The following is a 14796-nucleotide window of genomic DNA, read 5'->3' on the forward strand; positions in this document are numbered from 1 at the left end:
AATATACAATTTATTTAACATTCAAACTTCGTTAAGACATGTGCAATATGGCAATTTTACTGGGGGTTTAACCCTACCTCGGATATGATTGCTTGCTGGGGCTTAGCAACAGGGTCCAGTTCACACTTAGCACTAATTAAATACTTTATTGAATAAATACAATACCAACAAAATGCATCTAAATGCTTTCTAAAAAAAAAATCCATTGTAAAGGCCTTTCTATTTAGGCTGATGACAACACAATAAAGGCAGATAAGCTAGTTTAGCGTAATTGGCTGATTTTATACAGCACTTACATCTTTTAGTCCACAAGTGTATTATTAAATGATAGAGAACATCTAATACAACCATTTCTACATAACTAGGAAATAAATTTCTAAGAAAGAAAGATTTTACAGACCCCATCTTTTACACCCAACCCCAACAGTCTAACTCTAAAGAGGATAAAGCCAATGACTTTCCTCACAAGAGCTCACGACTAATGTCGCTTTGCTATCAAAAATCTGTATTTCTGATCCATTATGAGCATTGAGACAAGATTCAGATTCCCAAAGAAAGCACAATGCACGTTGTGATCACCTATTCAGCAACAGCGGGCACTGCATTCTAGACTATCTCATCCCAGGAATTAAATAAGGTCAGCCACATTCACAGGCATTTCCTCCACTGTAGTATTGTAGAAAGTCTCAATGTCACGAAGAATCCTCTTGTCTTCTTCAGTAACAAAGTTTATAGCCACACCTTTCCTCCCAAATCGACCCCCTCTGCCAATTCTGTGGATATAATTTTCGCGATTGGTAGGTAGATCATAGTTTATAACCAATGACACTTGTTGCACATCAATCCCACGAGCCAACAAGTCAGTAGTGATCAGAACACGGCTTGACCCTGATCGAAATTCTCTCATGATAACATCTCTTTCCTTCTGGTCCATGTCACCATGCAGAGCAGAAACTGTGAAGTCCATGTCATGCATTTTCTCAGTGAGCCAGTCCACCTTGCGCCTTGTATTGAGAAAAATAACAGCCTGTGTGATCGTCAGTGTCTCGTACAAGTCACAAAGTGTATCCAATTTCCACTCCTGTCTTTCAACGTTAATGTAAAACTGTTTGATTCCTTCAAGAGTCAGTTCTTTTTTCACCAGAATTAGAATTGGATCTCTCATGAATTTTTTGGTCACTTCCAATACATAAGTTGGCATTGTGGCAGAAAGCAACACCACCTGAGTACTTGTATTTAATTTTTGGAAAATCTCATAGATTTGATCCTTAAACCCTAGGCTCAACATTTCATCTGCTTCATCCAAAACAAACATTTTGATCCATTTTGGAGAAAGATATCTTCTGTTTAACATATCAAACACTCTCCCTGGTGTGCCAACACCAATATGTGGTGCTTCAGCCTGCAGTTTTTGCATTTCATTTCTAACATTGGTTCCACCAATGCAGGCATGACAAGTTGCTCCCATGTAGTCTCCAAGTGCCAGAATTACCTTTTGGATCTTTAATACAAGGAATAATAGCTCTCTGCTGAATAGCTGAAGGCTTCTCAAAACCATAAGCATAGATGCCCCGAAGAAGAGACTCCTTTAAATTCATATCGTCAAAGTTATCAACAATTTCATTCCAGTTGCTCTTGATGACACCATCGGGGTCCATTCCCTCTGGGCCGCCATGTTCTCTGTTATAATCCGCGGAGCCACCAGACATGTTCCGAAAAACCACTCAGCGCCCGACTGAAAAGCCAGATATCTTTTTGAGTTAGTGTTTGAGTTAGTTTTCTTTGGATAAATATCCAGAAGTGGAATTGCAGGATCATATGATAGTTCAATTTTTAATATTTTGAGAAACTTCCATACATTTTTCATAGTGGCTGTACCAATTAACATGTCCACCGACAAGACACAAGGGTCCTAATTCTCCACATCCTCACCAACATTTATTATTTCTTGTCTTTTTTATAACACCTATTCTAACAGGGATGGGGTGATACCTCATTGTGGTTTTGATTTGCATTTCCCTGATGATTAGTGTTATTGAGCATCTTTTCATGTACCTATTGATCATCTGTATGTCTTTTTTGGAAAAATGTCTATTCAGATCTGTGCATTTTTTTAAATTGGATTGTTTTGTTTTTTGCTACTTAGTTATATGAGTTCTTTATATATTTTAGTCATTAACCCCTTATCAGATGTATGCTTTGCAAATATTTTCTCCCATTCAGTAAGTTGCCATTTTATTTTGTTGATGATTTCCTTTGTTGTGCAGAAACTTTTTAGTTTAATGCAGTTTCACTTGTTTATTTTTGCTTTTGTTGCCTTTAATTTTGGTGTCAGATCCAAAAAATCATTGTTAAGACTAATGTCAAAGAGCTTACTGCCTATGTTTTCTTCTAGGAGTTTTATGATTGGAGGACTTACATCCAAGTCTTTCATCCATTTTCAGTTAATTTTTGTGTATGATGTAAGATAGTGTTCTACTTTCATTCTTTGGCATGTGGCTGTCCAGTTTTTCCAACACCCTTATTGAGGAGACTGTCCTTTTCCCACCATATATTCTTCCCTCCTTTGTCATAGATTAATTAATCATATATGTGTGGGTTTATTTCTGGGATCTCTAATCTGTTTCATTGGTCTGTGTATCTGTTTTATGCCAGTACCATACTGTTTTGATTACTATAGCTTGGTAATATTGTTTGAAATTAGGAAACATGGTGCTTTCAACTTTGTTCTTCTCTCTCAAGATTGCTTTGGCTATTTGGGTTCTTTGGTGATTCCATACAAATTTTAGGATTATTTGTTCTACCTCTGTGAAAAATGCCATTGGAATTTTGATAGGGATTACATTGAATCAGTAGATTGCTTTGGGTGGTGTGGACATTTTAATAATATTAATTCTTCCAATCCATGAGCATGGAATATCTTTCCACTTATTTGTGTCTTTTTCAATCTCTTTCATCAATATTTTATATGGTATTATTGATATTGTTATTCTGAACTTCTGTGTGCATACGTTGAGATAAAACAAATGGATATTTTAATTCAGTTATTCCCTGTGTCCTTGAGAACCAGGTTTCCCAGTGTAGTAGAAAGGAGATACAGATGGAACAGAAAAGGTTAAGTAAAAACCCTATAGTTCCCCAATTTGAATGGAATGTATCAGTATAAATTCCCAGAGTATTTTATCATGTATGTAATTTCTAGCTTTTCCCACTAAAAAGACCTAGAAACATTGATCAACCCAGAAGGTGGAAGACTCCTAACATCCCAGTTGTGGTCTTCAGCATTATTCCCCACTATAAAAGAAACCAAGGCTTCTCAGAGAAATGACTGACTCTAGTCTTGAGCAGGAAATATACAAGATGAGCTTGAAACATCTTGCCAAACCAGATAGCAAGAAAGCATTCAGACTGCTGGAGTCACATCAGAAGGACTTCAGAGTTAACCTGGGTTAACTGGCCAAAGATGGGATAATTTGGACACCAATAATGATAATAACTGCAATATATTAAAATCCATCAAACATGTTTAAATCCTTGATTTCATCATGGTATTTTTTAACTAATTCATCTTCACAGGGTGACAAAGTAGCAATTCATTGTCTTAAAAATTGATAAATAAATGAAAAGAAATAAGCATGTATCCTGTCTTTCCTCTATGAACTGTTCAACTGGGTAGTAGATGAAGTAGGGAAGTGTCTGTTTATAAAATTAATCCAGCTTATACATGAAAAAGAAATTATATAATAATAATAGTACCACCTTTTACCCCCCAATGAATTAATGAATGTAAATGTTGAATGTCATCTCTGCTAACATCTTAAAAAAAGAGAGACAACCAGACATTATGTGCCCCTTGCTGAAAAAAGCACATCAACACCCAGAGTCTCATCAAAAATCTTGACCCTGAGTCTGCTCACCCTTCTGGATCTAATTGTCAATTTGCAGGACATGTAGAGAACATAGAAATGTGTTGGACTGCACCATGAGAATGCAATCTGCAAAATCTAGACTGGAAAACTCTACAGAGGGAATGCCCAGGTTCTTCCATGGATACATTGTAAGGAAAGGAAAGATGGAGAAGGAACCTACAGATTAAAAGACATGTAAAATACAAACAATATGAGCAAGACTAATGTATAGTGTCCAGAGAGGCACACTTAGGTGCTCAAAACTATAAACTCAAGGAAAGTACTTTAAGAGTCAGGATACTTTTGGAAGGAGGGAGGCGGTTGAGATTGGGATAGGGCACAGGGTGGGTAGGTGGGTATTCTAGGGTGGCTGGGAAAGTACAGTTTCTTGGCCCGGATAGTGGTTACAAGGGTGTTCATTTTATAATAATTCACTAAGATTCACATTTGTTTTGTGGGGGTTTTTCTCTGCGTATTGGAGATATGATTCATCTTAAGAACTTCCAACATCAACACGAAAGACTACAACCTGCAGAGGCGGGGTCAGCCAGGTAGAAAAAGAGGAGGTTCTAAGGGACTCTATTTACAGCTGAGTTTGGGGATGTGTCCTGGGCTACCGTGCAGAAGATTCCCTGCAGGGGGCGCTGCAGGCACACTGGGAACAATGAGAGGATTGCCGCTCCGGGACCTGGTCCCAGGGGGTCCCAGGGCCTCCCAGAGGCCTCTCTCCCGCGTCCAACTAGGAATGGTATGTAGTGGCAGCAGAGCTGGCGGTCAGCAGAAGACATGCTGTGCAGGACCGGGCCCAGCCCGCTGGACACGAGTGCTCGTGGGGAGCGGAGCCAGGAGGGCTGCGGGTATTTGAGCCCTGCAGCGGATTGGTGTATGTCCCAGAGTCCAGCGGGCAGTCCTGGGCATGCAACGGAGGACTGGGGAACCCACTGGCCGGCAGCCGGGCACAGGAGGACGGAGGCCTGACATCAGCCAGCAGTGGGCGTCCAGGAGAAGGCGGCCCCCCCTTCGGGGCTGGGAGCTAGCAGGCTCCCTGTGGGCCTCTCCGTCCAGGCGTCGGCTCGCGGTTGCTCAGGGAAACCCCAGTGGACTTCCCACGCGCGGGCTCCCAGCCTGGTTCTGGGCTGTGAGCTGTTCACTCTGGGTTTAGGTCAGCCTCGCCTCCCTAGCTCCCGCCACACGGTACCTTCCAGTCGGGAAGGCAGGGAGGATCCAGGTGGAGGAGCCCCGCCGCCCTCAGGCATCACAGTCCCCCAGACGGCCAGGGCTGATGGAGCAGGAACAGTGGAGATGAGGCTCGGGGCTGATGGGCTTCCCTAGAGACCATGAGAGGCGGCTCGGTCCAGCTTCCTTTCTCTAACCACCCACTTCGGGGGTTGGGGGACAGGCCACAGGCGAGCTGGGGGGTGCGGTGCCTCCAACGGCCGCTTCCATCTGTCCCTAGTGAAGCCGCGGGGCAGAGAGCGCGCCCAGCGTCTGTCCTCCTACCTGCTTACCCAAGGTGACACACTCGAACCCTGTCCCTGCATCACCCAGCCCAGGGAGTTGGCGAGACTCCGTGAGAGGACAGGAAAGGACTGAGGACAAGCGCGATGTAGAAGGCCGCCCTCTGGACCACCAGCCCCAGCCTCCTGTTTAGGCAGCCCATGGGCAGCGCGCCCCTTCCGGGGCCTTCGATCCCATCGCTGGAGAACAGGAGCTACGCGGAGGAGTTGGCTGGGGTCAGCGACGGGGTTCCCACCGCAGCCTGCCAGGATAGAGACGCGCCTGGGGACAGGCGCAGGACTGGGAGTCACCAAGGGCCACCTTCCGCACTCCCCCTGCTCCTTGACAGGTTTGGGCTGGTCTTGGGGACAGAAGGGCGAGTCAGCCGGGCTGGGCTGTCCTCAGAAGAGGTTACAGCACGGGGCGGGCCCATGGGAGGGCGGAGCCCCAGTGGCCCTGAGCAGCCCAGTGCCTTAGAAAACGAACAGGCCCGACCCGATCCTCAGCCTCTCCCCATGCCACCCATGACGTCCTTGGACGCCACATCCTTTCCTTCCTTCTTCTGTTTGGACCTCTGTCCTCAACTATCTTCTGTGCCCATCCTCAAAGGACATCTCTGCACTCCCAGGACTGCCGCTCCCTCTAACTGCCTTCCAGAGCCCTCCCTCCACCGCCTCCCGCCTCAGACTCAGTTACTGGGCGTGGGGTGTGGTTCTAGGAGCTCAGGAGAGGCAGGTGCTGAGCTCCTCCAAACAACCGGGGAGATAGCAGAAACTGGCACATCTATCTACTTATAATATGTCAGCTGGTGACAAGTGCCTTGAGAACAAGTTAATCTGGGTAAGGGGTAAAGAGAGAGGCGTGAGGGTGGTGACAGAGATTTTTCATTATGTTTCTACCTTGTGAATGTTGGACTAGTAGGTACATCTCTTTCTACCGGTATTACAAATATTTTTAAGAGAAAATATTTCAAAATAAATGACAATAAGTCAATGAGGTCGTCAATACATACATTTACGTAAAAAAATAGCAAAACTTTCTTTATAAAACTCTTTCAAGGCCAGAAGACATTCCAATGGTTCTGCTGAGAAGGGGAGTCAGATTAGGAGAGGGTCATTGGAACTCCAGCTTTATCAATGTGGTTTTTATTTTTGCTAAAGAAAAAAAAGAGAATGTATTTTATGCAATTTGTGAAACTGTGAGTCCAGTAAGGAAACCTGAAAAGAAAAAAGGAAAAGGCATTTTTCTGGGCGAGAAATCCCTGAGAACTGCGGGCGGCTGTCATACCCACAGATGCGTCTAAGGAAAGGGGCATGGGCAGAACCTGCCTGGTAAGTGGCAGCTCTGCTGACAGGCCAAAGCCAGGTGCTCACAGGGGCCTTCTGAAGTGAGGACAGAGGGGGCAATAGATGGAGCAGAGGAACAGCAGGAAGGAAGGGACAGAAAACACCAGAACTGTGGGAATAGCAGGACCGCTGGCGGGAGAGGAATGCATATGTGCTTCTGAGGGCTGGTTACCACCATTGAGAAGTGTCCTGACTTCCCCTTGTCTCTGTCTCTAAGGGACCTGAGAGGGTTGCTGTGTGTAGCCTGAGAGGATCTAAGGAGCATAGCCTAGCAGATGGAGTGAAGAGCTGGACCAGAGCGTGAAGAGCCAGTACAATTCTGTTGCAGTTTGGGCCACTTGCAGCTGAGAGGAGGGATAAGTTAAGAGGCAATAAGAACAAATCATGTGGGTCCTTGAATGTCAAGGTAAGATGTTCAGACTTCCAGAGGGGGTGGGCAGCCATGGCCAGTTGTTAGGTAGGACGGGGCAGTTTCAAAGCTGGACTTCAGACTGATGCATCTAGAAGCTAGGGAAGATGGTTTGTCTAAGGATGAGCCTACAGACTGATAGGCACCAGCACAGAAGCCCTAGTGGGACATGAGAAGGATCTGAATGAGGTGGTAGGGATGAAAAAGCAGGCCATCTTCATAGGGACTGGTATGGGAGGAGATATGGGTCAGACTTGTTTAATCATGTGGAGAAGCCCACTCAGGCTACTAAGTGGGGGCAGGGGGGAAGGGGTGTTTTCTGTTAGGGTAGAAATGGGCCTCATGGAAACAAAGCTGGGACCTGGAAATCATTAAGATCAGAGGAGGCGCCCCTTTACATGTGTGTGGGATCCATGTCTCTCCTGTCTGTGATTACCCTCTGCTCCATAGCTTCAGGTTTCTGCTCCCTGTGACTTCATCCTGTAGTGTTCCAGGGTTGCCATGGCATCAATTCTTACCTATAATCTCTGTGACCTGGAAGTTCCCACCCTCCACACTTCTGAACACAGTTTGTGGTCTTGACATTGGAATACTTGGCCAGCATTAGTCCATGTGCACATGGGGTCATGTATCCAGGTGAGGTCACCCAGGCCTGCCCCTTCCTGAACTTTGGCAAAACAGATTAGGTGAGCAATTGAGTGACATGTCTGGTAGAAATGCCAAAGAGAAACAGTCAGAGACAACAGCAGGAACAATCCATCTTACTGGAAAATGTTGCTACATTTTGCTGAGGGGACAACATGAAGGGCAGCATTTGATGAAGTTCAACACCAGATCTTAACATAAAAAAATCTGTATCAGATATATTGTCAATGGGGAAATATTAAGATTCCTTTAAAACTAGAAATAAAGGATAACCACAATCACGACCTCTATTCAACGTTATATTGGTGATCCTAGCCAGTGCAGTAAGAGAAGAAAAAGAAAATTACTGCCTAAAAAAATGGAAAAGCAGAAACAAAACTTTTTATACAGGTGATATTATTGTCTAATAGAAAACCAAAGAAATCTATGGAAAGTTTATTGTATTAATAAAAGCCTATATAAAACTCAATTACATTTCTATATAGCAACAGCACTTAGGAAACATAATCTTAAAAATAATACCATTTCATTTCCAACAACATGGATGGACCTAGAGGATATTATGCTAAGTGAAATAAGACAATACCATATGATCTCACTTATATGTGGAATCTAAAAAACAGAATAAATGAGCAAACAAAACAGAAATAGGCTCAGAGATACAGAGAAAAAACTGATGGTTGCTAGATGGCAGTGGGGTTGGTAGATGGGTGAGGTGGTGAAGGGATTAGGAAGTACAAATTAGTAGTCACAAAATAGTCATTGGGATGTGAAATACAGTATGGGGAATATAGTCAATAATGTTGTAAAGATTATGTAGGGTGCCAGAGGGGTAGTGAACTTATTGAGGGGGGATCACTTCATAGATTGTAGATGCCTGATCACTGTGCTGTACACCTGAAGCTGATATAGAATAATATTGAATGCCTACTATAATTTTATATATATATATATATAATTATATATATATGACTATATATATAGTCACGGGATGTAAAGTGCTGCATAGGGAACATAGTCAGTGGTATTGTAACAGCTATATACAATATCAGAAGTGTAGTAGACTTGGTGGGGTTATCACTTTGTGAGGGGTGTAAATGTCTAATCATTATGTTGTTTTGTACGTCTGAAACTAATAAAATAAATAAATTAATAAAATTAATTTTAAAATAATACCATTTCCATTTCCATTAGGAACAAAAAAAAAAAATACAGGATATCTATGGAAAAATCTTACAAAAGATGTGCAACCCCAGTATGGAAAAATTTAAAGCCTCTATTATAATACATAAAGACTTTATAAAAAATATAGGAGTATACCATCTTCTTAGGAAAACTCATTATTGAAAGAGGTCAGTTTTTCTCAAAATGACTATTTATGGAATCAGTATAATTCTAAACAAAACTGCAGTAGAGTCTTTTGAGAAACTTGATAAGCAGATTCTGTCGTTTGTCTGGAAAAGCAAAGGCCTAAGAAAAGTCAAGTAACCAAGACATAGGGAGGAGGAGAATGAAGGACTTGCTTTACCAGATATCAATATTTATTATAAAGCTACTGTAGTTAAAACAGTCTGGTGTTGGCAGAAGGATGAATGATAGACTAATGGAAAAGAACAGAGAGCCCAGAAACAGCCTCGGAAGAATATGAATCCTTGACACATGACAGAGGTGATGCTGAAGACTGTATTCATTCCCGATTGCTACTGCAACAAATCACTACAAACTTACTGGCTTACAGCAACACAAATTTACTATCATACACTTCTGCAGGTCAGAATTCTGAATGTGTCCAAAGAGCTGTATTCCTTTTGGGGGCTCTAGGGAAGAATACGTTGCTAAGCCTTTTCCAGGTTCTAGAGGCTGCGTACATTCCTTGGCTTGTGATCCCTTCCTCTATCTTCAAAGCGTATCACTCCAGTCTCTGACCTCTGCTTCTGTCCTATATTTCTCTGACTCCACGTCTGCTTCTCCCTCTTAAGAGGACCCTTGTGATTACATTGGGCTCACACACATAATCCAAGATAATCTTCCCTTCCCAAGATCCTTAACCTCATCATACCTGCAAATTTCCTTTTGCCATAGAAGGTAACATAGTCACAGGTTCCCAAGGACTTATTAGTGGACATCTTTGGGGAACCATTATTCGGCCTACCACAAAGACCAACACAGAAAGGATAGAAATGGTGCTGGGACAATTGGTTATCCACATGAAAAAATGAATTTGGTATTTGTAACCCAAACATCAATTACAAAAGGATCAAACACTTAAATGTGAAAAGCAAAGAAGATAATATGTGAGAATGTATCAACTTGAGTAGAAAAAGATTTATTAGACAATATAGAAAAGTTCTACTCACAAAAGAAAAGATTAATAAATGCAACTACATTAAAATTAAGAACTTCTGTTTATTAAAAGATGCTGTAAAGAAAGTGAAAACCCAGGCCACAAATTAGGAGAAGATATCCACAACACATTGGTTAAAGATATAACCAACAAAGGGATAGTATTCAGAACAAATAAATAACAATAAGAAAAAGGTAAAAAAAAACAATGGAAAAATGAACAAAAGACCAGTGGTTCATAAATATGATCCAGCTCACTAGTAGTGAGGAAAATGGAAATCAGGATGACAGTAAGATGCCATTTTATACCTACCAAATTGGAAAAAAAAAAAATTTAATAGTTCAAAGGGTTGGTGGGAACATAGGGCGACGGGGTCACCTTTACTGCCGGTGGGAACATAAATTGGTACAACCACTTTGGAAAACAATTTGACATTATTTTGTAATCTGGATATGCACATATCCCATGAGTTGGACATTCGACTCCTAGGTCCATACACTAGAGGAACTCTTGCACAGGTGCATGAGGAGATATTTGCAAGATGGATCATAACAGCATTCTTTGAAGTTTAAAAAAAATACAGAGAATAGCCCATATTTCTATGGATGGGCTAATGCATAAATAAACTGAAAAATTCATGTAATGGAACATTATTGAGCTTTGAAAATGGATGACCTATAACCACATGCAACAATAAAGATGAATCTTGGAAACATAAAGTGAGTGGGGAAAAAAGCCTCAGAAGACAACACACTGTTAGACACTATTTTTATAAATCTCAGAAAGAAGCAAAACTGAACAGCATGTTGACAGATGTATTCATATTAGGTGACTCTATTTTAAAAAGCAGAAGAACGATAATCACAAAATTCAAGGCAGTAGGGGCAGCCAGATGGCTCAGCTGGTTAGATCGTGAACTCTGAACAATGGGGTTGCCAGTTTGATTCCCCCATGGGCCAGTGAGCTGCGCCCTCCACAACTAGATTGAAGACAACGAGCTGCCACTGAGCTCCCGAGGGGCAGCTGGATGACTCAGTTGGTTAGAGTGCAAGCTCTTAACAACAAGGTTGCCAGTTTAATTCCCACATGGGATGGTGGGCTGTGCCCCTTGCAACTAAGATTGAAAACAGCAACTGGACCTGGAGCTGAGCTGTGCCCGCCACAACTAGATTGAAGGACAACGACTTGATTTGGAGCTGATGAGCCCTGGAGAAACACACTGTTCCCCAATATTCCCCCAATAAAATAAAATAAAATAAAATAAAATGAAATAAAATAAAATGAAATGAAATAAAATAAAATAAAATAAAATAAGTAAAATAAAAATGTTAACCTTTAAAAAAACAAATTCAAGGCAGTAGTTATCTCTGAGGGAGTGAGGTGGGGAGAGGGAGTCATTGGCTGAGGGAGGGGCCTGCTGCTCCAAAGCAGGGGTCATGTTCTAGAGCTGAAGTTTTGGGTAGGTTTGCAGGTATTCGTTTTGTTATCATTATAACTTACATTTACATTACATATATTTAAAGATAAATCTTGGTTCATTAAAATTAAGTGCTTATGTTAAGCAAAAGACATCATTAGTAGACTAGCACATGACTGGGCGAATAGATTCACAATACATATATCTGACAAAAGAATACCTTCATCTCAATAACAAAAGGACAAACAACTCAATTAGAAAATAGGCAAAAGGCATTAAATAGGCATTTCATAAAGATGATATCTAAATGGCCAATAAGCACACGAAAAAGTCCTCAACTTTATCATTCATTGGAGAAATGCAAATTAAAACCTCACTGAGATACCACTACCTGCCAGACAGGGCAGCTAAAATGTAAAAGACTGAGAATAGTAAGTGCTGACAAGGACGTGGAGCTCCTGGAAATAGTCGTTAACTATTGAAGTTAATGCGATGATGCACCAATTTCACTCTCAGATATTTCCCCAAGAGAAATGAATGCATAGGTCCACAAAAGACATGTATGAGAATAGTGACAGCTTTATTCACAATAGCCCCAAACTGGAAACAATCTACATGTTCATCAACAAGGTAAACTGTGGTATATTCATCCAATAAACAAGAACAAAGTACTGATACAACAACATGGAAGAAGCTCCATATGTTGAGCAAATAATTCCATGTATATGAAGTTCCAGAACAGGTTAATTAATCTATTATGATAGATGTCAGAATAGTGGTTACCTGTTGGTGTGGGAAGGTGTTGCCTTGGAAGGTGCACGAGGAAAACTCCTGGGATAATGGAAATATTTTAGATCTTGATCTGAATGGTGGTTTCGTGGTGTATACATATGCAAGTATTTATACCGTTGTTCAATTAAGATTTGTGTTTCTACTATATATAGGTTATACCTTAAAAAAATAAAAAAAGTCCTCTACTATTCCCTTTCAACCAGTTTTCTCCTCTCCAGCACGCCCTGTATAAGAATTCTGGAATGCTTGACATTTTTCCTGAGAAAAGCCATTTGAATCACAGTGAACAAACACAGCAAAGAAACTGAGTATTATTAGGAGCACAAAATGGCTCACAGGATAAGCAAGAAACTAGCTGACACAGTTGAAAGGAATGTATTTTGCCGATGGAATGGAGATAAGTAGAGCAGGAAAGGTGACTGCTTCATGAATTTATTTGTTTATTCAACAAACACATTTCTGAACTTCTGCCATGTGCAGACAATGTGCAAAGTTCTCCTCGAAGGACCCAGCCATCTATTTACCCCTCTGCCACAGAACTGGCTTGATCTGCCCCTTCATAGTGACTCTGTTTTCTGTTTCTTTCCCTCTGTACCTGCCTCACTCTCTCACCTTTTCACCCTTTTCTCTGTGGATCTTTTGTGTCTCATGAGTTTAACTTACTTGGATTCAACCTTGCATATGAATCTAGGCTGTTCCTACTAAGTGTCTCAGTCAGCTATAGCTGTGTAACAATGTGCACCAAAATCCAGCAGCTTCAAACCACAGTCATTTCATCAGTCATGATTGTGTGGGTCAGGAATTTGAGCAGGGCTCAGTGGGCATGGCTTCTCCTCCACATGGTATCGTCTAGGGCTTCCCTCTTCTTAACATGCCAACTCATTAGGAATTACTTTCACACATCATCTCCTTTCCCACTGAGCTCTTATAAAACTGTCAGATAATGGCTGCCACAATCCCCAATACAAACACAAACAAATGCTAAACCAGGGCCTTTGTCTTTGCACCCACATCAGTCGTCCTCTGTGTTTGGAAGAAAACATGCTTAAGGAAAGGCACAGAGATATATATTGTCCATCCTACCATTAGGAGACTAAGACTGGTCTAAAAATATTTTCTTTCTTTTAGGGAAGGAAAGGAAACTATCTTGGGTAAACCCCAGACTGGACGATTAAGTCAGTTCCTTCTTTTGACACTGTTCCCCACTACACCCACCTGCTTCCTGGATTTCTCATTCAGGCTAGACCTTTGCAAAACCAAAGCATTAGTACAATGTAGGTGGAGCAAAACAGAAATAAATGTCCAAGACTGCACTGATCAAATACATCTATCAGCCTACTGACACAGTACATTATTTCTGGGCACACCCAAGCGAGCTCAGACAGGAAATTCCTGTGCCCTTTAGAGCTTGCAGGGGCAGGGAGCATTGCTGTTACAGGGCAGGCTTGGAGAATTGGGTTACAGCTCTGAGTTAGCCCTTATCTGCTACCAGGGAATCTGGCCTTCTCCACATCGCAGTTCCCACATCTGTCGGTGTGACGATTAACGCAAGTGCACTTAAAGCCCCTAGCACCATACAGATAGCACTTGATAGGTGTTCAGTAGACATTGGCTTCTGCTGGGACAACCGGAGAGGCCCAGCCCTGCAGACGGCTGGCTCTGTCCACCCACTTTATTAGCCATCATGGAAGCAGGCCCTGGTAGGCTGTCCCCACTCAGCACTGCCCCCTGCAAGGGGTTGTCCATGTTTCTACCACAGGAGGCTGTATGTACACACTTGTGGCTCACTCCCGGTATGTGTATCACTAAAGAGGCATTTCACTAGGTAGGAGATTTGACGAAAATGCCACTGTATTATTTTGATGTGTAGAAGAGATCTACATGCTGTATCACAGCCTGTACTCATTAACTTTCAGGCACCGCCCAAGGTAAACTTTTTTTTTCTTTTTAACTTCACACTGCCTCGAAAATTAGTTAAGTTAGCTTATTCACACTCTATGAACTTTTTTCTTTTTAAAAAAATAGTTTCAGGTGTACAAAACAACATAGTGATTGCACATTTATATACCTCACAAAATGATTACATCAATAAGTCTATTACCCGTCTGACACTTACGTAGTTATTACAATATTATTGACTACATTCCCGAGGCTATACTTTTTAACATAGAACTGGAACCCACAACTGGAACATCAGCTCTTCTGGACATACCTACAAATTGAAGGCTGTGTTGGGCACATCTTAGGTGCTCAGTAAAAGTTAGTAATTTATATTAAAACATCATCCTAGGTTGGAGAGGCAAGGTGAGGCAGTAGCTGGAAAAATAACAGGTGCCTAAGGAAGATGACTTGCTTAACTCCATTCTGATTTCTCTTGTATGTGGTTTTGATATGTCACTTACTCCTAAAACCCTAAAAATAAATGTTGTATTTAAATT

At 41.8% G+C, this 14796-nt stretch overlaps 1 protein-coding gene across 1 annotated transcript; it reads right to left on the minus strand.

Annotated features, from left to right (window-relative positions):
• Positions 1 to 613: 613 nt before the first annotated feature.
• LOC117036087 (eukaryotic initiation factor 4A-II-like) lies at positions 614 to 1741 on the minus strand. Its single transcript, XM_033130701.1, is given in 2 exon segments — positions 614 to 1502; positions 1504 to 1741. Coding segments are annotated over 2 exon segments (1080 nt in total). The 5' UTR covers positions 1710 to 1741; the 3' UTR covers positions 614 to 628.
• Between the last annotated feature and the right edge of the window lie 13055 nt (positions 1742 to 14796).

This window comes from Rhinolophus ferrumequinum, chromosome 16 (assembly GCF_004115265.2).
Source record: "Rhinolophus ferrumequinum isolate MPI-CBG mRhiFer1 chromosome 16, mRhiFer1_v1.p, whole genome shotgun sequence".
In the NCBI taxonomy this organism is placed as follows: Eukaryota; Metazoa; Chordata; class Mammalia; order Chiroptera; family Rhinolophidae; genus Rhinolophus; species Rhinolophus ferrumequinum.